This window comes from Ixodes scapularis, unplaced genomic scaffold (assembly GCF_016920785.2).
Source record: "Ixodes scapularis isolate PalLabHiFi unplaced genomic scaffold, ASM1692078v2 PGA_scaffold8__174_contigs__length_109621045, whole genome shotgun sequence".
Lineage (NCBI taxonomy): Eukaryota > Metazoa > Arthropoda > Arachnida > Ixodida > Ixodidae > Ixodes > Ixodes scapularis.
In genome coordinates, this window is record NW_024609883.1 from 48,701,876 (window position 1) to 48,725,463 (window position 23,588).

General features: G+C 45.5%; 2 protein-coding genes across 4 annotated transcripts in view; one reads left to right on the forward strand and one right to left on the reverse strand.

The window, feature by feature from the left end:
• Positions 1 to 1,702: 1,702 nt before the first annotated feature.
• LOC121046101 (uncharacterized protein K02A2.6-like) lies at positions 1,703 to 2,723 on the forward strand (the record flags this gene model as incomplete). The annotated part of the gene is made up of 1 exon (XM_040499858.2): positions 1,703 to 2,723. A coding segment is annotated over one exon (792 nt), but the record flags the coding sequence as incomplete, so codon positions are not given.
• A 1,581-nt stretch (positions 2,724 to 4,304) lies between these two features.
• The window catches only part of LOC120850173 (zinc finger protein 791), a 29,823-nt gene continuing 10,539 nt past the window's right edge, over positions 4,305 to 23,588 (reverse strand). For 2 of the 3 annotated variants that reach the window (XM_040222603.3, XM_042286772.1), the window contains one exon: positions 20,933 to 21,585. In XM_040222603.3, coding sequence (XP_040078537.2) covers positions 20,996 to 21,585 — 590 coding nt within the window. In that variant the 3' untranslated portion in view covers positions 20,933 to 20,995. Of the gene's footprint in view, positions 7,818 to 13,118; positions 13,223 to 20,932; positions 21,586 to 23,588 lie in introns of those variants that run through there. The other variant, XM_042286771.1, reaches the window with a different exon arrangement.

Below are 23,588 nucleotides of genomic sequence, written 5' to 3' on the forward strand. Positions count from 1 at the left end.
AATGTAAAAGCCGTGACTGGGCAAGCACAGAGGCAGTCACCCTACGGTCACCAAGACAATCAGTATGGTCCCCTTTTGCTTTAGCTGCAGATACAAGTTCCACTCGTTAAACTTTTTCATTTGTTGTCTGTTGTGTAGTTACCGCCAAGCGCGCGCTACTGGGACTATAGTGGCGGCGCTTTAGTTCCTTCGCTCTTCTTCTTTATCGTCGTGTCAGTTTGATAGCAGTTTGATAGCAGTTTGATAGATAGCACAATGCTGAAAGATCTGAAAGGCGTCAGTTGCTACTTGGATGACGTCCTCATCACCGGTAGGACGCCGGAAGAGCATTTGGCCAATTTGGAAGCAGTCCTAAAGCGGTTGTCAGAGCGTGGAGTTCGTGTGAAGAAGGAAAAATGCGCGTTTTTCCAGAAGGAGCTGCGTTATCTGGGCCACGTGATCAGTGCTGCAGGTGTCAGCACGACACCAGAGAAGATCGAGGCTCTGCTGAAGGTTGCTGCACCCTCAAGCAAGCAGCAGCTCCAGTCATTCCTGGGTATGGTAAATTACTACGGGAAGTTTGTTCCACGATTATCCACCCTGGCGAGCCCGCTCTACAGGCTGCTGCGTCAAGACCAGCGCTGGTGTTGGGACAAAGCGTGTCAAGCAGCGTTCGAGGAAATCAAGACAGCGCTAGCAACACCATCGATTCTGGCACACTACGACCCAAGTAAGCCATTGCAAGTTGCGTGCGACGCATCCCAGTATGGCATAGGCGCTGTTCTGTCTCATGTGACTGAAGATGGAAGCACTCGTCCTGTGGCGTATGCATCACGCACACTGACCGAAGCTGAAAAGAAGTACAGCTAACTTGAAAAGGAGGCACTAGCCATTATTTTTGGGATCAAAAAGTTCCACTTATACATCTATGGTCGAGTTTTCACTCTCGTCACGGATCACAAACTGCTACAGACTATTTTGGGCCCAAAGACAGGCATTCCGTCTATCGCGGCAGCACGGTTGCAGCGCTGGGCTGTTACCTTGTCAGCGTACAAGTACTCGTTGGTGTACAAGAGATCCAGTGACAATGCAGAGGCCGATTTTTGCTCTAGGTTCCCTCTCGAAAGTGGGAAAGACGATAGTTGCGAGGGCGAAGAGTCCTTCTATGCACTGCGGCTAGAGTCAATGCCGGTGTCCTCTCAGGAGATTGCACGCGCTACGTCGCGCGACCCGTTACTTTGTCAAGTACTTGAATACACAAGCATGGGTTGGCCGACGCACGTGCAAGAACAACAACTCAGACCGTTCTTTGACAGACGCTTGCAGATGAGTGTTCATCAAGGGTGCCTAATGTACGGCATGAGGGTTGTTGTTCCGTCCCAGCTGCAGGAGCCCGTGCTCGACGAACTGCATCAAGGCCATCCCGGCATCGTGCGAAGTAAGGAGCTGGCTCGCAGCTATGTTTGGTGGCCATCAATTGACTCAGACCTTGAAAGAAAGGTACGAAGCTGCCAAGCATGCCAGGAACAGCGTAATGATCCATGCAAAGCGCCTCTTCACCCCTGGGCATGGCCGACAGCACCGTGGAGACGACTAAACCTGGACTTTGCAGGCCCGTTCCGCGGAACCATGTTCCTAGTCGTGGTGGACGCGCACTCAAAGTGGCCAGAGGTGTTCACCATGCAGAGCACTACGACCGTAGGTGAGGTGCCTACGTGAACTTTTCTGCAGGTTCGGAATTCCGGAAACAATCGTTTCAGACAACGGGCCGCAGCTGGTGTCCGAGGAATTCAAGGTGTTCATGAGGAACAACGGGGTCAGACACGTCGTGAGCGCCCCATACCACCCGAGCACAAACGGCCTGGCAGAACGGTTTGTGCAGACACTGAAGTCTGCACTACGCAAGTCATCCGCTGGTGAGTCTCTGGAAGAAGCATTGCAACACTTTTTGCTGACGTACCGGAATACTCCACATTCAACAACAGGAGAGACGCCAGCAAACTTGTTGATGGGCAGAAGATTGCGTTCCAGGTTGGATGTAATCAAGCCTACGGTAGAGGGGAAAGTGATCCACAAGCAATTTATACAAAGTAAGCAATGGAGGACAAGCAGAGAAGAAATCTGCCCTGGTGACAATGTCCTAGTGCGAAATTACAGGAGTTCGCCGAGGTGGTTACGTGGTACCGTCCTCAAGAAGACTGGTCCAGTATCTTACCAAGTCCAGGTTACCACGCCTCGAGGCAAGTTCATCTGGCGTCGGCACCTCGATCAACTTTTGAGCCAAACACGGCCAACGGCAACGCCGGTACCTTCGGACACCGACGACGCTGAGGGGTTCCTGGTCTTTTCACCAGGCGAGCCAAGTGTCCCGGCCACGGTACAAGAGCATGGGCCACAGCAGCCTCACACCATCCCGCAACGGGATTCTGTACCTCCTACAGGCCGATCTACTTCTGAAGGACGCTACCCATCGAGAGAACGGCGTCCGCCTGACAGATACCAAGCTCGCTCCTAACTTTTGTATAATACTGCCGTTGGCGCTGCTACGTAATTAAAGGGGGAGGAGTGTTGTGTAGTTACCGCCAAGCGCGCGCTACTGGGACTATAGTGGCGGCGCTTTAGTTCCTTCGCTCTTCTTCTTTATCGTCGTGTCAGTTTGATAGCACGAGAGGTTCGTTCTAGTTCCACGCTCCATGGAATAAACCTCGGGCCATGGTCCTCCGGTCTACTGTGTCTGTTGCCCCGTCAAGACACAACATTGTCAATTCATCTGCCAATTTTATTTGTGGCATTATATGTTTAATTTTAGAACGCAGAGAGGCCTTCATTCATACTAAGCTAGACGATGCACTAAACTTGTTAGGCCTACTTGTAGAACACCTGCAGATCGAGTATTCAATAAAGTGCTACCCCAAGCTGCCCCAGGCGATGAGCATGCTCAGGCTAAACGAGAGTATGCCAAGAATGGAAGCACCTTGGTGATGATGCGCCCATGGACGCTTGGAGGATCCATTACCACCAACGAAGTCTAGTGGAGGCAATAGAGATTTTATATAGAATTGGGCGTCTGTCCCCTGGATCCAGTAAAAATAGTCCCAGCTGAAATGGTCCCCGTCAAAATGGCCTCAGACAAAATGGTGCCAAATGTGAACCAGGGCAAAATAGTTGCAGTAAATATTGTGGCATAGGTTGCTTGCTCTTGGGGGGTTGTTGATTGCCTGTAAAAATTGTTACAGCCAGTGATAGTCAGTGGTTACCGTTACATGATCTTGTGATGAAAAACAAATTTGGTGGAACGAAGTGAATACTGCAGACGGTTTGTGCTCAGCAGCAGTGCCACCACAATGGTTGCACAGTAATACTACTAATAATAATCTGCAGTGAAAGCATATTCTTAGTATTTCGTTTACACGCTGAGACTGCTAGCTTTAAGAAAGGTATTTGCTATGCCCAAAAAATCAAGCATAGGCTCCAAACAGCGGAAGCAAAGTTTGCAGCCTTCATTTCAGGCAAGAAGACCAGAGGAAAGGCGATCAAAGTCGGATGCTGTACCAGCCAGCCGACAACAGCAAGCAGAAAATCGGTTGAAAACGCTGCAAGCAATCCCGTTGTAGAGCGGCATCCGTCATAGTAAACAAACATTTAGAGCAAATTTCTTGGTTTTACTCCAGCCTCTTTAAAAATGACTAGAATGTGAGCACTTGGTTTTTACAGTTTCGGGTAAAAATCTCATACGCACAAATCTAAATAATTGTTCATGAGGGCAAGAAAAAAAAATCGCTAATACTCGACGATGGAGCAGTTAGATAAGGCCACAACCCGAGTGGGGCCTCCTGGTGCTTATATAAAAACCATCACATAACAATCCAGCTTTTAGCCAATGACTTCCAGAAGATGTGCTAAGAACAGTACACATTTGTTGAGTAAGAAGAAATGAAGAAATCTCTGCGAACGCTCAGTTCGACGCTGCTATTCAAATATCGTACCACAAATGCTTGGATCTGCTGAATATGCTTTACCACTCGAGTACAGCCAGTCTAACAATAAAAAATTTTGAAGAGCTGGTGCTGAAGAGTGCAATAAAGCCAGTTTGAAGTTCCCGTAGACTCCCCGAGTCTCCTTCCCACGTCTTTTCTCAACGCAACACAATGTCTTGACATGCATTACAAAAAAAAATACTGAAAGCATGTCACCTCTAACCCAAGAATCGGCACAAGAAACCACAACTCTATCTGTTGCAGTATGCACATCTACTTGGCAGTCAACTTCCTGGCGACGAAACGACTACAGTGATGTCCCAACACCATGCAGAAAGGCAAAGTGGGAACCTTCTAGAGAGCTAAGTGTAAACCTTTATTTATGAGAAACAACAAAACAGAAGTCTGTTTACATAATTATCATCTGTAGATTTTGCTCAAAACAAACCAGATAAGAGTAAAAAAAAAAAAATAGACAGCAATGATTTAAGATATGTTAACAGATGGATTACACAATGCAAATATAAGCATGCATTGATCAACACTTCAAAGGACACTATCAAAGCAACAAAATAGTGTAACCACCCAAGCAGTTGAGAGAGTGATAATCTCAAAGCAGGTGTCATATAAATACGTTACACAGATGCCAGTGCAGGGAAAGACAAAAAGACATTGAGTATGGACACAATTAGTTCCAAATCCTATATAGCTTTTGCCAGCGCAGTCTTGAAGGGGCATTACACAGCATCAAAAACTTGTACAAAGTCGATTTATAGCACCACCTGACGGGCATTGCGGGGATTCAACTAGCGATGTCCCAATCAGCAGCAGAGAGCACTGCGGTGCACGTGCACAATTCGCAATCAGTCCTCCATGAAGATAAATGCTAAAATGACATGCAATAAAAATTTGGTTTGGGCTAGTTGGTACATATCGTTTAAAAGCCGCAAACAAAAACAGGACGAAAAAAGACACACATACGACACGGATAAGTTATCTATCAGTATACGTTTAGGTGATTGGGATCGACAGTTTGACGATGATTAGTGTTTCATTAAATCAGCTGGAAGTTGGCACCTGTCTGTGTCATATACATATTTTTTTGTCCTGTTTTGATCGCTAAAATGAGGTTTTAACATGATACAGAATATCAAAATAAAATTTTTTTAAAAATTTGCTTAGTAGTAAAATGTGCGAGATGAAAAATCAAGGGTCAAAATTGAAACTGCAAATTCTTACAAAAGCAAAAAGTTCTGGTCATACACTTGCGTTCTTCACGCTCGCATCTTCAACACATATAAAAAGAAATATAAAAAAAAAGAAACCAATGAAAACATTTTTACAAACATGCTAGACCGCACCTTTGACCGACAATTTAGAGAAGTGCAAATAATCTCGGAGTAACAGCAAAAACATGGCCCAGTGTGCATCATTACGCAAAACAAAGAGAGTTAGCTGCTCTAAAAAAGTGAAACAATGTTTACCATTACGAAGACCTGCCTCTTGATCACTGCTGGCAAGAAATCATTCTCTACTCCCTAATGCCTTAGTATGATGACAAGTAGTGGCGTTTGCACGAGGCTCAAGAGCAATGCCAAAAATTAAAAGACGTTCACAACTCTGTGTAATGCAAAAGTAGAGTGCAGCTCTTGAGGAGGAGGAGGGGAAAATATGCCCCCTCCTCCACCTCTGCTCGCCCTCCTTCCCATACCCTCCCCTCCCTCACAATTTTCCTGCTAATTTTAGTAGAAAAATCGAGGCCACGTGACCTCAACACCAATTCAGGTTGGTGTTGAGGTCACGTGGCATCAATTTGCCTGCTAAATCTAGCGGAAAAAATATTTGTTCATGGGTGACGTGACAAAAAGTCACGCGACATTATTTTCTCCCCCCTAACTTTTGCAGGAAGATTGACATCACATGACCTCGACATCAATTCAATTTCCTGCTAAATTTAGTGGGGCGGTTACGCCAATGGTGCAACCGCCCCGCTACACATATACATTTCAAATAAAATGGCATACAATTCTGTACAAGTGAAAGAATTATACACATTCCAAAGTATGGCAGGTTTAACTTACGGGCTAACCGTTAGGCGTTCCGCACGTGTGCATCCGATTCTGGAGGATGAGACTCCTATTCTAAGCAGTTTCTGGCGCATTCTTTGCACTTGTAAACATCTTCACCACTAGTGTGTGTTTGATTATGGCCTCTCAGATGTGAATTCTGTACAAAGGCTCAGCATCAAAACTTGCACTTAAAGGTTTTTCACCTTGTATTCAATTACGGTGGCTCAAATGGGAACTGCACAAACGTTTGGGAAAAGAGTTTGCACTTGTATGACTTATCACCTTCCTTTGTTTGACTGTAGTCACTCGGATATCTATTCTGAACAGAGGCTTGGGGGCACAGTTGCATTTACAAGGTTTTTTGCCACTGTGTTTGATTCTGGTGAATCTGAAATGCCTTTTTACCTGTGTCTTTGATTACGGTCTCTCAGATGAGATTCCCAAATAAAGACTGGAATCGCAACTTACACTGGAAGGGCTTTTCTCCTCTGTGTTCAATTACGCCTGGTCAGTATAGAAAATTCTTAGCAAAGGCATGCAGACACAGCTTGCATTTACAAGGTTTTATTCCTGTGTGCCCTTGATTATAGAGGGTCAAAAGGGAATTATCAGCACTCTTTGGGGTAAACTTGCACTTAAATGGCTTTTCACCAGTGATTGTTCGATAATGATTCGACAGATGAATTGTCCCAGGAAGGCTTGAGGCCATAGCTTGCACTTATATGTTTTTTTTTACCACGTATTTTTATTGTGGTGGAGCAGACTGAAACTGCGAGCAAAGGCTGGGGGGCACTGCTTGCACTTGTAAGGCTTTTCACCAGTGTGTGTGTGATTATGGGCAATCAAACGGAAATTATGAGCAAACCCTCGAGGGCAAAGCTTGCACTTGAACAGCTTATCCTGTGTGTGTTCGGATGTGGCAGAGCAGACAGTTCTTGTGGGCAAAGGCACAGGGGCACAGCTTGCACCGAAATGGCTTTTCATCAATGTTGTGTTCGATTATGGGCTTTTAGATATGCATTCCGAGCAAAGGCTTTTGGGCAAAGCTTGCACTTAAATGGCTTCTCACCAGCGTGTGTTAAGTTATGCTTTCTCAGAGATGAATTCAGCGCAAATGATTTTGGGCAAAGCTTGCACTTAAACGGTGTTTCAACTATGTGTGTTTTACTGTGATGAGACAGACTGCTATCATCAGCAAAGGCTTGGGGGCACAGCTGGCACTTAAAAGGCTTTTCAAGAGAGTGTGTTATATTATGCCTTCTGAGATTAGTAATGCTAGCATAGGCTTTTGAGCAAAGCTTGCACTTAAATGGCTTCTCACCAGCATGTGTTAAGAACTTATGCTTTCTCAGGGATGAATTCAGAGCAAATGATTTTGGGCAAAGCTTGCACTTAAATGGCTTTTCAACTATGTTTGTTTTACTGTGATGCGACAGACTGCTGTTGTCAGCAAAGGCTTGGGGGCACAGCTGGCAGTTATAAGGTTTTTCACGAGGGTGTGTTCCATAATGCCTGGTCAGCATGGAAATGTGAGAAAAGGCTTGGGGACACAGCTTGCACTTAAACAACTTTTCACTCTTGTGCTTTTGAGTGTTGCTTGGCACCTGGAATGTGGAGCCAGATGCTGCAGGGGGACGCTGGAACTTCAACTGTTCATCAGCATGAGCAACCAGGTGGCTCACAATCCCACGATGCTCTCTGGTGACATAGGTGCAGAAACAGCATTCGAACCAGATGTCCTCGGTGGCTTTTAGTGGGCAGCTGATCTCTCCCAAAAGTGCAGCTCCCTCACCTACAAGGCCTCATGTGTATTAGTACACACAAGCACTACCAAGATTGCCACATGGTTTAGAAATAAGCAGCCATTATTGCAGTCGTGCTTCTGTTGAATGGATTTTTTATTTTTACTTCTGTTCAAGGAAGCATTGAAGAGAGTTGACTCACTTAAATGATTCGTTAGTGACCAAATAAACCTATTTAAGCACATATTATTTCTCAGAAATGCTATTTTTAAAGTGATTGGTTTCTATAGAAACTCTCCATAGACTTGCTCATGTTGGTCTGACCGCATGACATTATGATTTCTATGTTAAATTATACTGGAAAATTGATGTTAAGTGACCACTTCCAAAGTGCGGTATCATGACAAATTTAGCAGGGAAATTGATGTCACATGACCACACCAGATTATGGCATCATGCTAAATTTAGTGCACAATTGTCATGCGACACCACAATAAAAACTGACATAAATTTCTTTGCAAAATGTAGCATGGAAATTTGTAAGACGTCATACGACGTAATGTGATGTCAGGTCATGTGACACCTACGACACGTCAGGTGGCCTGGGGTCACGTAATGTCAGTCTGATGCGACTCTATGACTTGAAACTGCAATTTCAATTTTCTCACTAGATTTAGAATTGCTATCACGTGACCCTACGACGTCACTGTGTCAAGTGCGGGGAAATTTAATAACTTACTGAAACAACTACTTAATGTCATCTAAATAAATTATAAAAAACTGCTCTTATATACTGCATTCCATGCATTATAGGGTTTGAAAGATAAAGGTCACTGCCAATTTTTTTTATTAATTTTATGTACTTATTTTTAACATACTGTTTCTGACATCACATTGCCTGTGAAAATTATGTTTCAATATATTTGCTGACTGGCGATCTCTACGTGGCCCAAAAACTCTAAACACACACAAAAAACAGAATTTTGTGGACGGTTAATGAAATCTCCCGAAAACTCTAGCTCTCCGGTAAAAAAATAGACTCAGTAGAACACCCTCTGGTTTCACTCAAAAATAAAATACAACAAATGGAACCCTAGTTATGTCACATTCTCAGTGCCAGTGTGCAATAGAAAACTTTACAATGCTGCAAGCCCTTCTACATCATTCATAGGTCCAGATGGCAATTGCTACCATAGCCTCCGTTATTTTTTCAATGCCTGCACAACCAGTCCGGCGAGCTTTGCCTGACCGCAGTCAGTTGCCCCGATTAAACATCAGGACAGGGGTGGCCTCATCTACCCGTCCAGAAAGCTACCGAGAGTGCGGTACTGTTTGAGGAAGTTCATAGAAACTGCTCTAGCTAGGGGAAGATGTCAAAAGCAACCACTCAAAGAGGCAGTCAAGAATGCTACTCAAGTCCCGCTGCGGTGGAAAGTTCTAACGCACTCATCTCCCAGACATAACTCACAGATTTTGGGGGTGCTGCTGCCCAAGATTTTTCAACCTATTACAGCGGAGCTGTTAGGGGCTAGGTACCCCAGGATCGTGTCTGGTACTAAATGTCGACACAACACTCTGGTTGCCGCCGTCGTTTATAGATGGCGGTAGCTGTCCGGAGTGTTGTGTTTGCCGGTTGTCTGCTTGCCGCTGTCGCTCATAGGTCGCGGCAACCTTTCCAGCCTTTCCACCATGGCTTGACGACTTGCGGACGGCCATTACTTCATTCCCACCGTAGTGCAGCTTCGCTGGGCTTCCCTTCCTTCTTCACCAGGGTAGAAAGGCTGAAAGTTTTTTTTACTCACTTTGCCTCAAAAGTGACGGAAAAAATGACCTAGCCAAGATGTTCGTTACGAAGCTGCGTTTGCGAAAGGTGCTAAACTTTTGAAGTACCGGAAGAAAGAATATGTGCGATTTCCATTTTATGTGTGTTGAACATAAATTTACACGTGCTCAGCTTCTAATAGTGTGGTAGCCCACTATTACTATAACTCTGGAAAACCGTGTCAGCACTGCTCCACTGCACATTGCTGCATATTCCTGTCCCGCACTATGCGCACAAAGCCGGATTTGCACCAGGGCACTCCAAGAAGGCAGCTCTGCTTGGCGGCGAGCGCCAGAACTAGATGCAACAGTTGGCACCCTTTCATCTTGGAGGCAACAGGCAGGCATGGAAGGATCTAGGAGGCTATGGTGCAACTCATGGGTAGCAAAGCATACTTGTCCCACTTTGAGCACCACATGCCAATTAACTTGGGATCATTTCGGCTCATTCCACCTACAGAGGCGGCAAGCTCCGCCATCAGCCCATAAGGAAAGTTGCGCCCTGGGTAACAGTCACTATTACCATTTGACAAGTGCTACCCACAGTTTTTTCTGGTCTCGGAAGAAACGAGCTGGAAATGGGAGACGGCTTACTGGAAACAAGCAAAAGAGCAGTGTGTGAAATTAAAATGTAAAACTGTGTGCCGTGACACTTTTTTCATCTTGGATGGATCGATAAATAAGGGTGCAACACTTTGACTCGAGCCAATCCTGAAGCCACTCTGCCCGAAGTATCACTAAATTCACTCCTCATCTTACTGCTAATTTCTATCACCTCCCTGATTCTGTTCCTCCATTCCTCCCGCTGTCTCTTAGTTCGCTTCATCTCTTAATAATGTTCTATTCATTTATCAACCCCTCTAATACCAAAGCAATGAAAAAGTCTCCCACACTCTAGGTATGTACCAGACTTACCGTACCTACATGCTCTGCTGTTACCTTCACTTATACCCACTGTGTAAAATTTGTATATGACCCCTGTCTTCTCTACTTATAAGACCCGGTTCTCAGTACACCACTCTTTGCCACGACAGCGAAACCTCCTTCTGTATTGTCAAAAAGTGACCTTTTCGTAATCCCAATTTTTCTGCATAGTAGGCCTCTTTTCCTATCTCCATCCCCCTCATTTCTCCTTCAGCTTCCTTCACTGCCTTCTTAACTGCCTTTCTGTCCTCTTCCTTCTTTCCCATCATTAGCGCAGCATCTGTTAAAAGGCCCACTTCCTCTATTCTATGTCCAAACCCCTCGTGTATAGAAGGCCAACATGTATTATGTCCAACGTTCATTTGCTGTTGCTACGAACCTCTCCTCAAATTAAATTTTGCTGCTTGCCTCCCTCCTCTCAGAGAAAAACCGATATCACCCTGCATGTTTCCAATGGGGGTTCCTAGCTCTCCAAAGGATGCGTCTCTGGTGGAGTGTCTCCGAATCGGTGCAGACCCCCAGGTGTCTGTGGAGAGGGGTGGTTCTCATTTGAACCCGTTCGCATTTCTACCTTCTCGTTTTTACCTTCTCATTTCAACCCAGCGCAAAACAACTTTCGCGTTTCTCCCTTTCTCATTTCAACCGTTCTCAAAACAAACTTTCGGATTTTGACCCTTCTCAAAACGACTTTTCTCATTTTAACCTTTCTCATTTCAAATTTTCTCGAAACATACTTTCTGGTTTTGACCATTGTCAGAAAGACTTTTTCTCATTTTAACCTCTCTCATTTCGAACCCAAATTAATCCAACATCATGATCTCGCAATCTTTCTGCGGTATTTATGGCGAATTCGGGTAATTAATTGCCTTCGAGCCCTTGCCTGTGGCACCGGCGACCAAAAACGCGCCAGCGGCGCATCACGTGACCCTCTCCACCCGAATGCAAAGCACAATGAACTGGCGTTTTTATTTGACTGGGTCGCGAGTGAGCTCTGTTAACTTCTTCTTCGATCATTCTATGGTACCATGAGCACGCTGCATACGCCAACAACATAAATTATGACTCTTTGAGATGTGTGTAAACAGAAGCGGCTTCACAAAACTTTTCAAAATATTGGCATTACCACAGTCCGTACAGCTGACCGAATATTAAAATATAAAATCAATGAAAGGGCAGATGTATAAATCAGTGTGGTGCTGCCCGCACGCGCGTCAAACTTCAATAAACTTTGTTTGGATTTTCGATTAACTGTTGCCACGGAGGCTTGCCAGCGTCACTTTCCATATTCTGTTTACTGCTAGTAGAGAGTTTTAGTAGATCATTCCCATGACTCCGATAACGGTACCCGATACTCCGCCACCGCCTCCCTTGCGCATGCATAGTATCGTTATCGGGGCTATCGGAACGATCTACTAAAACTCTCTAGTACCTTTTTTGGAATCCTCAGTCTTCTCATTGCACCCACCCTCCTTGAAATTGTAATGCGTGTTCAAGTTTCAAACTGCATCACTATGCATACTTTTTTTCAGCGGTGTAATAACTTGTTATTACAGAGTTGTAAAATAAAGTGACGTATGATGCAGCCCGTGTCTCAGAGCAAACATACCTTACTCAGGCTGGGTAAATTCTTCCAAAAATGTTGACTTTCTTTGAAACATAAATTATCTTTCTCTTGGTTGTTTTTGCTATCTGTCTCAGAGCACAAAAGGGTGCCTGTCTCGACGGCTTCGTTTGCCACTCGAACCCGCTATTTGCCGCCTCAGCGAGCATTGTTTCGTTTGGTTCCCTATCCCGATTCGGATGTGACGATACCGGATACAGTCTGGCAGACAAGCTGCCCGACCTCTTGGAGCTCGGGAAAACTTCTGCTGGTAAATTGCCGGTACATGCCTGAGAATCGCAACCCGAAAAGGTTGCACCCGCCAGCCTTTGACAACGCAAACGCCTTTGCCGAAGATATGGGAGAACTTTTTTTCAGGGAAAATGACCACCCGAATTGGCCATCACAAGCAATAACACACGACTAGCACAATGATCCATCCGCTCCACACGACGACATCTCAACGACATACAGCGACAGAAGAGAAATGAAGTACCGAATCTTGCTCTAGCACTTTTGAAACCACGTCACCATGTGACCACGTAGCTACGTCAACAGACTCGGTGTGGCACGCAGGCATAAGGAAAATTGTTTCATGTGCTATGCAAGAGGTGGTGCCGCTTCGCTTCATCTTCAACCTTCATCCTCAACTGTTTTTCCTTCTTTCTATACCTCACTACGGTGTTCAAATGACAACGGGTTCAAATGAGAAAGGGTCAAAACGCGAAAGGTTAAAACGCGAAGGGCGTTTTGCGAATGGGTTCAGACGAGAAGGGTTCAAATGAGACGGGTATAAATAAGAAAGGGTCGAAACGCGAAAGGTTAAAACGAGAAGGGCGTTTTGCGAATGGGTTCAAAAGAGAAGGGTTCAAATAAGAATGGGTTGTTTCGAGATACACCCGTGCAGAGTTGTACAAGAAGCGCTGCCCTGGCGTATGAGCGCCTGTAGTCTAGACATCGTCACCGTCCCCCGTTTATAAAAGAGGTGGAAACAAAAGAAATTTACCACGACTTGAGGACTGAACCGGTTCCATTGAAATTGCTGTCCAAGGTCAGGTTCGTTAGGAGTCTCATAAGATCACGGAGGGATGCACAGGACCACGTGAGATGCTAGGAACCAAACGAAATGAACAATGACAGTAATGAACTAAACGAACAGACCCGCCAAGCACATCAAGCTAATCAGACAGCTATGAGAATAACGCACACGAGAGACACCGAGACTGTTGCCATTTTGAGACAACTATGACAACTGGACGAGGAAATGGAAAGCCACCGTGCCTAGTAATGGAAGGTAGCTTGCGCCACCCGACTTATTTGAAGGTATCTTAAAACCTGTACCTCTTTGCACTGCCAGTATGGTAAAAATATGACCATTTAAAAGGGTCATAACTTGCAGGATACAAAACCCGAGGTAACTAGGGTATGTCTCTGGAACCCATTATATGTCGCCGCATTTTTGCTAAATTCGCTCTATAAATTCAATTGAACTGCGGGACCCTAAAATCCACCCATACAGGATGGCCGGCATGTTCCTCGTTCCATAAAAAGGTTTCAATGTTGCTTTAATGCACCCGGGGAAAACTATTTTATTATTATTTATTACAACTCAATTCACCTTTCAGTTTATAGTGCTTGATCTCCTTTTCCTAAATCTTGTGTTTTGATATAGCTTGTTTTTTACCATCTAGATGCTATGCACATGAAGAAAAAACAGAAAAAAAATTTCAGGCAGGTTCAGGGGAGGGAGCAGAAAAGGAAAGGGGGGGGGTTGGAAGAGGAGGGGGAAAACGGGTTATTCGCGGCCTTCCCTCAAGGCCTCTAGTCCCTTCCGCCCAGTTCGGGACGGAGGGATGTCATCTCCCTGTCGGAAAGGGCGATCGCCTTGACAGCTAAGCAGTATCTCACTGCATTCTTCTCTGCCAAGACACAAAAGCCCAGTGTCCTGCTTCGCAGCATTATTTCCGAAAACGGATGCTGGCAGAACTTGGTCACTTTCCTCCTCGGAAACTTGCCGTCCCTGACGCTCTCCCAGCCTTTTCATGTAAGTAACTCCACTGAGTTGATAACCCATCTTGAGACTCTGCATGACTCTCCTACACCACTAGCAATGTTTTCTTTGGACATAGAGGACATGTTCTACAATCTAGACAACAAGTATCTGCTAGACTCCGTCAGCAACGCCATTCACGAACATGGAGCCTGCAAATTTCAGAATCCGTCGGGAATACCTGTTAGCGGTTTCATTTCTCTCCTTGAGTTATACCTTCGCTCGACACTGGTGGAGTACGAGGGAAACGTTTCCATTCAGAGGACCGGCGTATGCATAGGCTCCTGTCTGGCCCCTGTGTTGAGCAAGATTTTCCTGATGTATGTGGACCGGGCTATTAAGAGCCGAATGGAGGAGACTGCACCGGAGAGCAGGGTGTTCCGGTATGTAGATGATAATCTGATCGTGCACCAAAAACAGACCCCACCCGAATCTGTCATTGAGGCCTTCGTCTCGAGCCCCACCGGCCTCTCCTTCAAGAAAGAAGACCCGTCTGAAGGAGGTCTTGAATACTTGGACCTGCAGCTGAAAATGCACCCCGATGTGATATGCTGGGAGTTCAAACAGTGCACACAAAAGCCGGTCCTACCCTTCACGAGTGCCCACTCCAAAGCAGTAAAACGGGGTCTCGTAAAATCTCTCCTATAATCCTCTGGAACCAAGTTGTGCCCCCCTCTCACCGTGCACAACGTGCTTCTACAGACAGAGAGGCTGAAGAGGGCAGGATACCCTGAAGACGTAGTGGCAAACACACTAAAGAGGCTGATCACCGCCTCCCAGGCACCACCAGCCGCTCGTGTTCCTCACAAAAAACGTTTCACAGTTATCCCCTGTTCGCACCACCATGCACATCGCCTTAATGGACTAGCCTCTCCCTTCGACGTAAGGGTAGTGCTTAGCTGCAAGCAAAAACTTCAACAAATCTGCAGAAAAGTCAATACCCCCCCCCCCTCCACGACCCAATGCAACAAAAAGCACGAAAAATCAAAGTCAAATTTGGGAGGTTTACGTGCCAAACCAATGACAGGCATCTAGCACGCCCCAGCGAAGGACTGGGGACTAATTTCGACCACCTGAGGATGTTCTGACGCGCAACCGAAGGCTCGGTTACACGGCACCTTTTCCGCAATAAGCCTCTGTCAGACTGCGGGCACCTCGGCCGGGATTGAAACCCGCCACATGGGGATCCGTAGGCCAGCGCTCTCGCCTCGGAGGCACCGAGGCGGCTAACAAAGAGCACGGACAGCAGTTTGTTAACTGTAGGAAGGAGGTAGTGTATACCCTCCCTTTTTCGTGTGGGGAGAATATATATAGGGCAGACGGGCAGGTGCCTAAATGACTGCCTGAGGGAACACTCGTGAGATGTGAGCAAACCCCCCCCTCCATGCTTCCAATAGTCGTACACCATATGACGTGCGGCAGTTGTTCGCCCAGATACGAAGATACGAGCGTATTGGGAGGATGCCAGCAGAGATTTGGCAGGGAAGTTGCCGAGTCGTACGCCATTATGAGCTCGGTCACTAATGTTGCTTCGACTTCTCCGGCCTTTTCCGACAGGGAGATAACGTTCCTCCGTCCCGAACTGGGAGGAAGGGACCAGAGGCCTTGAGGGAAGGCCGCAAATAACCTGTTTTTCCCCCTCCTCTTTTAACCTTCCCCCTTCCCATTTTCTTCTCTGCTCCCTCCCCTGAACCTGCTTGAAGGTTGTCGTTTGAACGCAGCAGAAATAAATGTCGTTGAGAGTTGAAAGAGTTGTATGCGTCAGCTTTCGTCCCAAATTTGTGTTTATTCTTTCCGGTTGTTTAAGTATATTTACCAACATGCTTGTTTTTAATGTTACTTTTGTTGGGATACGACAATTTTGTTTCGTCAATACGAATTTGTTCTTACGTTTTGTCGGACGCAGATTTTTGGCATAAAATTGTTTCATGAATTTGGCCTTTGGCTGTGTGCACAATCTCTGGGGCTAAGCAAACGGATATTCCGACCAACATTCTCGGATATCACTGCACTCGAAAGGTCTATTGCTGCCAGTATCTTTATGCAAATGCACTTAGGGTTAGTCAGCCGCATGTGTTGGCATGTGCCCAACGAGGAAAGACCGCTTAGAAAATGACCAGGGAAGCTGCTGGCTTATGCGTAAAAAGTGAAGCTCATTACGCATAATTACATCAGTATGGCAAGTTTAACTTCTAACTTAAGGCCCGTTCACACTCTTGCGACTGCTTGCGACCTCTTAAACCTGGGTTCCTTAAAACTTCTTAAACCAGAGAACACACTGGCGCCATCTATTGGGAAGCAGTGTAAACTCGGCGGTCCGGCATATTTTTTTTTTATTTCTCGCGCAATATCCTTCCTTTTTTGGCTCGAAAAACTTTTGTCAATGTTATAAACGAGCCTTTCTATGGGTATTACGCACATTTGACCTTGGAAATCCCGCAAAACCTTCGCTTTTGTGAAATGCAGTTCTAGGGTCACCGCATAGATGGCGCCACAATGTCAGTGTGTTCCCTCATTCTAGAAACATTTAAGAAGTTATAAGAGATCTCGTCTCTCTCAGTCGTACTCGGTCGCAAGAGTGTGAACGGGCCTTTAAGCAAAGGCTTGTGAGCATTGTACGCACTCAGGTAGACATATACTGCAAACGAATTAATATTCGCAAACAATTCCGGTAGAATGTGAACACATTGGAATCTATATTGAGATCCCACTGTATCGCGAAAATTAGAACAACTTCAGCTTTGACCTAAAACGCTAAATATTGAGCCCGTGAAAAATAAGTTGTTTTAAAGGGGCACTGACACATCAAAATCATATTTTTTTTTATTATCCGAAACGATTGAAAACGATGCCGGGACATTACCCTCAAAATTTGAGATTTGGGAATTCAGTATTCGTGAAGTAAAAAAACAATTTCCAAATGCCGAATTCGAAGTTCCCGCGCGATCGGCGCCGGTGCCTTGACGTCAAAAATTGAGGAGACCTGAGAGTCCACTTTCCTGTCACCACTCCCTGCTGTTGCCATGGCGACCCAAAGCGAGGAGGATAGGAGCGAGCGCCGGCTAGCGCCGGCGTTGCGGCGGACCGGTTTTGAGCGGTGTCGCCTGTTTTCCGTTGGAGGATACAAATCCAGGAGACGGCACCACAACGAACTCCCGATTTTTGGAATTTCAAAAAGAAGGGCCGTAGTGCGTTCGCAATTGCGTTAAAAAACATGTTTTAAGATTGCCGTAATTAAATGTTCTAGAGATGTCGCCTACAAAGCTTCTAAATTTCCTGATTTTTGACGTCACCGATCAAAAGAAGCGAGGAGGCGAGAGGCGGGAAAATCAAACGCCAAAAATAAAAAGGTGCGCGCGCGCGCGGCAAAATTTTTTTTCGCGATGCGTTTTTTTTTGCGTGTCTATGACTACAACTTGCATCGTTTTAGACAATAAAAATAAATACGACCTTTGGGGTGTCAGTGCCCCTTTAAAGTATTTCAAGTAAACTGGCATAAAATTCTGTACAAGTGAAATAATTATACACACATTCCAAAGTATGACAGGCTTAACTTACGGGCTAACCGTTAGGTGTTCCGCACATGTGCGTCCGATTCTGGTGAATGAGACTCCTATTCTGAGCAGTTTCTGTGGCATTCTTTAGACTTGTAAACATCTTCACCACTGTGTGTTTGATTATGGTAGGTGAAACTCCTCTTCTGGGCAAAAAGCTTCAAGACAGAGCTTGCATTTAAATGGCTTTCACTAGCGTGTGTTCGATAATGGTCTCTCAGATGTGAATTTCGTGCAAAGGCAGGATCAAAACTTGCACTTAGGTTTTTCCACCACTGTGTTTCATTATGGCGGCTCAAATGGGAACAGGCGCTTGGGGACAGAGTTGCATTTATGTTTTTTTGCCAGTGTGTTTGATTCTGGTAAATCAGAAATCTATTCAAACCTTGCATGTGTCTTTGATTATGGCCTCTCAGATGTCATTCCCGAGTAAAGACTCCGGAATTACATCTTGCACTGGAAGGGCTTTTCTCCTTTGTCTTAAATTATGCCTGGTCACTAGGGAATTCTTAGCAAAGGCATGCAGTCACATCTTGCATTTACAAGGTTTTTCACCCGTGTGCGCTCGAATGTGGAGAGTCAAAAAAGAATTATAAGCACTCTTTGAGGCAAAGCTTGCACTTAAATGGCTTTTCATTAGTGTTTGTTCGATAATGACTGGACAGATGAATTTCTCCAGGAAGACTTGAGGGCATAGCTTGTACTTGTATGGTCTTTCTCCAGTATTTTTTATTGTGGTGGAGCAGACTGAAATTGTGAGCAAAGTCTGGGGGGCACAACTTGCACGTATAAGGTTTTTCACCAGTGTGTGTGTGATTATGGGCGATCAAAAGGAAATTATGAGCAAACCCTCGGGGGAAAAGCTTGGACTTGAACACCTTATCCCGTGTGTGTTCGGATGTGGCGGAGCAGACAGTTCTTGTGGGCAAAGGCACAGGGGCACAACTTGCACCGAAATGGCTTTTCATCAGTGTGTTCGATTATGGGCTTTCAGACATGCATTCTGCGCAAAGGCTTTTGGGCAAAGCTTGCACTTTTTCATTTCATTTATTTACTTCAAAGGCATGTTTGAGGATGCATTACATGTAGGTGGTGTGTGCATTTGTAACAACATAATCACACAATTTTCCAATCACAGTCATTATATAACAAAAGAATCGCAATCATCCAAACACAGTTTACAAAAGCGACACTGCATGCACACAATAGCAATTTTCAACTGGAAGTAACTATGTATAAAACAATTTCAATATGGGCTAGTCAAGAAAAGGGATAGCGCGAGCTTCCTAAAGTATCTACTTTCCCAACAAATGGGTGGCGATATCTGCCCAGAAGCTTATTCCCAAATAAACATCCCAAGGATAGGCAGCGAGGCATACATCGAGCGGCACCTGCTTTGCTTGATTCCCATCTTTTCCGACTACAAAAAGCACAATTACTTAACGAGGCCAAGGATACAAACGAAACGTTCTGGGGCACTGACAAGGCATTTGGGATAAACATTTATTCCAGTCCTTCATTGTTCATAATGGTCGAAGCTTACGGTTTGACCTTGCTTGATGAAAGAGCAAGAAGGCTGGGGATTTGTTTGTCCCATCCTCTCAGGTTTTAAAATATGTTGACCTCACTGGTGATGTGCCCTTCGCCTTGTAGTCTATAAGCCACTCACCCCTAAGCTGACAATGCATTGGAAGCTACGTGCTAGTTGGAACAGTCACTCGCCTATCTTTCGTGATGTAACCACGCTCTCGCCCATACCCACGCACATAGAAAAGGACAGGTCAGGTGATCAAAGGTAGGTGGTTGATTGGCTCTGGTGAGCTCGTAACTCCCACTGCACTGTCAGCTTAGGGATGAATGAAGCAGAAGCAGCGTATCGTTGTGATGACGTGACGCCTTGAATCTGTCTTGCGTGGAGTTCGTGAGCGGTGGCCTTCCAGTGATGTCTACACTACACGCAAGTTTTAGAGCGCAGCTCTTAGGGGCCCGTTCCCGGCTTGAGCGGCGTCGGCGTCGCCGTCGGCGTAACCAAGGTCATCCCAAGGTCACTTGGCCCCCCAAGGTAACGTGACCCCCAAGGTCACGTGACACCCAAAGTCACGTGACCCCCCCCCCCCCGAAGTCACGTGACACCCCCCAGGTCACGTGACCCCCGCCGAGGTCACGTGACCTCCCCGATGACGTCATCGTCACTGATGACGTCACCGGCATCCGCATCGTCATCATCACTGATGACGTCATCAGTGACGTCACTGATGACCTCACCGGCATCCGCATCGTCATCATCACTGATGACGTCATCAGTGACGTCACTGATGACGTCACCGGCATCCGCATCGTCATCATCACTGATGACGTCATCAGTGACGTCACTGATGACGTCACCGGTATCCGCATCGTCATCATCACTGATGACGTCATCAGTGACGTCACTGATGACGTCACCGGCATCCGCATCGTCATCATCACTGATGACGTCATCAGTGACGTCACTGATGACCTCACCGGCATCCGCATCGTCATCATCACTGATGACGTCATCAGTGACATCACTGATGACGTCACCGGCATCCGCATCGTCATCATCACTGATGACGTCATCAGTGACGTCACTGATGACCTCACCGGCATCCGCATCGTCATCAGTGACGTCACTGATGACGTCACCGGCATCCGCATCGTCATCATCACAGATGACGTCATCAGTGACGTCACTGATGACGTCACCGACATCCGTATCGTCATCATCGCTGATGACGTCATCGGAGTCCGCATCGTCATCGACACTGACGACGTCATCAGTGACGTCACTGATGACATCATCGGCATCGTCACGTGACCCCCCAAGGTCACGTGACCCCCCCAGGTCACTTCACTCCCCCAGTACCCTTCCCTCCTCCTCCTCAAGAGCTGCGCTCTAATTCGGTGTTACAGGGAGTTGTACACGGCTTTCACTTTTTTTTCTCTTTCACCTCTCCAGCCTGCCTTTGTGCGTCTGCCGAGTTCTTTGTACGAGGCTTTGCGCTCAGATGGACGTCGCTTATTTGCTCTGATGTCTTTTTCACGAAATTTCATTATGCAAAATATATTTTCTATTTTTTTTAAAGCTCGCAAACCAATTTCATCAATTGGGAGAAAAGTGACGAGTAATTTTGTCGAAATTACTGCCTGAAAGTAATTCATTACACTACTAAATTCCCAGCACAGAAAAGTAACTCATTACATTACTCATTACCACAAAAAGTAATTTATTACAGTAATTTCTTTACAGCAATGTCATTACTGCCATCTCGGATTGATGAGCCTCTCACGAGTGTGTGTTAAGTTATGCTTTCTCAGAGATGAATTCAAAGCAAATGATTTTGGGCAAAACTTGCACCTAAAAGGAGTTTCAACTATATGTGTTTTATTGTGATGAGACAGACTGCTGTTGTCAGCAAAGGCTTGGGAGCACAGCAGGCACTTAAATGGCTTTTCAACAGTGTGTGTTACATTATGCCTCCTGAGATTAGTAATGCTAGCATAGGCTTTTGGGCAAAGCTTGCACTTAAATGGATTCTCACCAGCGTGTGTCGAGAGCTTATGCCTCTTCAGAGCTGAATTCCGAGCAAATGATTGTGCACAAAGGTTGCACTTAAATCGGTTTTCAACTATGTGCGTTTCACTGTGATGAGACAGACTTCTATTGTCAGCAAAGGCCTGGGGACACAGCTGGCACTTATAAGGTTCGTCATCAACATGAGCAACCAGATGGCTCACAATCCCACGATGCTCTCTGGTGACATAGGTGCAGAAACAGCATCCGAACCAGATGTCCTCGGTGGCTTTTAGTGGGCAGCTGATCTCTCCCAAAAGTGCAGCTCCCTCACCTACAAGGCCTCATGTGTATTAGTACACACAAGCACAACCAAGATTGCCACATGGTTTAGAAATAAACAGCCATTATTGCAGTTCTGCTTCAGCCGAATAGTTTATTTTATTTTTTATTTTTACTTCTGTTCAAGAAAGCACTGAAAAATGAGAGCAGTTTACAACTCCCTGTAACGCCGAATTAGAGCGCAGCTCTTGAGGAGGAGGAGGAGGGAAGGGTACTAGGGGGGGTCATGTGACCTCGGGTGGGGGGGGGGGGGTCACATGACCTCGGGGGCGGTCACGTGACCTCGGGGTGTCACATAACCTCGGGGGCGACGCCGGGTTGCATGTAACTTGGACTAAATGCAACCTGGACTGCATGCAATGTGTGGTTATGCCAAAGCTGGCAGGTTGCATGCAACCTGAGTTACATGCAACCTGAGTTACATGCAACTCACAGTTACACCGGTGGCGGCGCCACTCAAGCCGAAAACGGGTGCCTAAGAGCTCCGCTCTAAAAGAGTTGACTCACTTAAATGATTTGTTAGTGACCGAATAAACCTCTTTAAGCACATATTATTTCTCAGAAATGCTACTTTTAAAGTGATTGGTTTAGATGGAAACTCCCCATGAACTTGCTCATGTTGGTCTGACCGCATGACATCTCAATGTCACGTGAAGTCAGTGTCACATGGCACCATGATGATTTCTATACTAAATTGTACTCGAAAATTGATGTTAAGTGACCACTTCCAAAGCATGGCATCATGATAAATTTAGCAGAAAAATTGATGTCATATGACCACACCAGATTATGGCATCATGCTAAATTTAGTGTGAACTGTTGTCATGTGACACAATTTAAAGCTGACATCAATTTCTTTGGAAAATGTGGTATGGAAATTTATATACGACGTCATATGACATAATGTGATGTCAGGTCATGTGAAACTGACATGTCACGTCAAGTGGCCTTGGGTCACGTAGCATCCGTCTCATGAGACTCTATGACTTGGTATTGTGATGTAAATTTTCTCACCAGATTTTCTGAGAATTGCTATCATGTGACCCTATGACGTCACTATGTCAAGTGCGGGGAAATTTGTTAACTTACTGAAACAACTATGTAATGTCATCTAAACAAATCTTATAAATTGCTCCTTGTATACTGCATTCCATGCATTATAGGTCTTGGAAGATAAAGGTCATTGCCAATTCTTTTTTTAATTGTATGTACTTATTTTTAGCATTCTGTTTATGACATCAGATTGCCTGTGAAAGCTATGTTTCAATATATTTGCTGACTTGTGATCCCAACCTGGCCCAAAAACTCTAAACAAAGATATAAAAAACAGAATTTTGTGGACGATTAATGAAATCTTCCGAAAACTCTGGCTTTCAGGTAAAAAAAAAAACCCAGTAGGATACCCTCTGGTTTCACTGAAAAATATAATAAAAACAAACAGAACCCTAGTTATGTCACTTTCTCGGTGCCCGTGAGAAAAATAAACTTTACGATGCTGCAAGTTCTTCTACGTCATTGACGGGTTCAGACGGCAATGCAGAAAAGCGCTATCATAGCCTTCGTTATTTTTTTTAATGCCTGCCCGACCCCTTTGGCGAGTCCTGCCTGACCGCAGTTAGACTCCACGATTTAACATCAGGACAGGACAGAGGTCGAGAAAGCTACCAAGAGTGCTCTACTGTTTGAAGAAGTTCATAGAAATTGCTCTAGGTACGAGAAGATGTCTAAAGCAGCCGCTCTAAGAGGCAGTCGAGAACCCTACTCAAGCCCCGCCGCAGTGTAAACTCCTAATGAGCTCATCTCCTGGACATCACTGAAGGTTTTTGGAGGTGCTGCTGCCCAAGTTTTTTAAACTTATATTTACTCACTTCGCGTCAAAAGTGACAGGAAAAAATGACCTCGCCAAGATGTTCATTACAAAGCCACTTCCGTGAGAGGTGCTAAACTTTTGAGATACTGGAAGTAGACAGAATAAATATGTTTGATTTCCGTTCT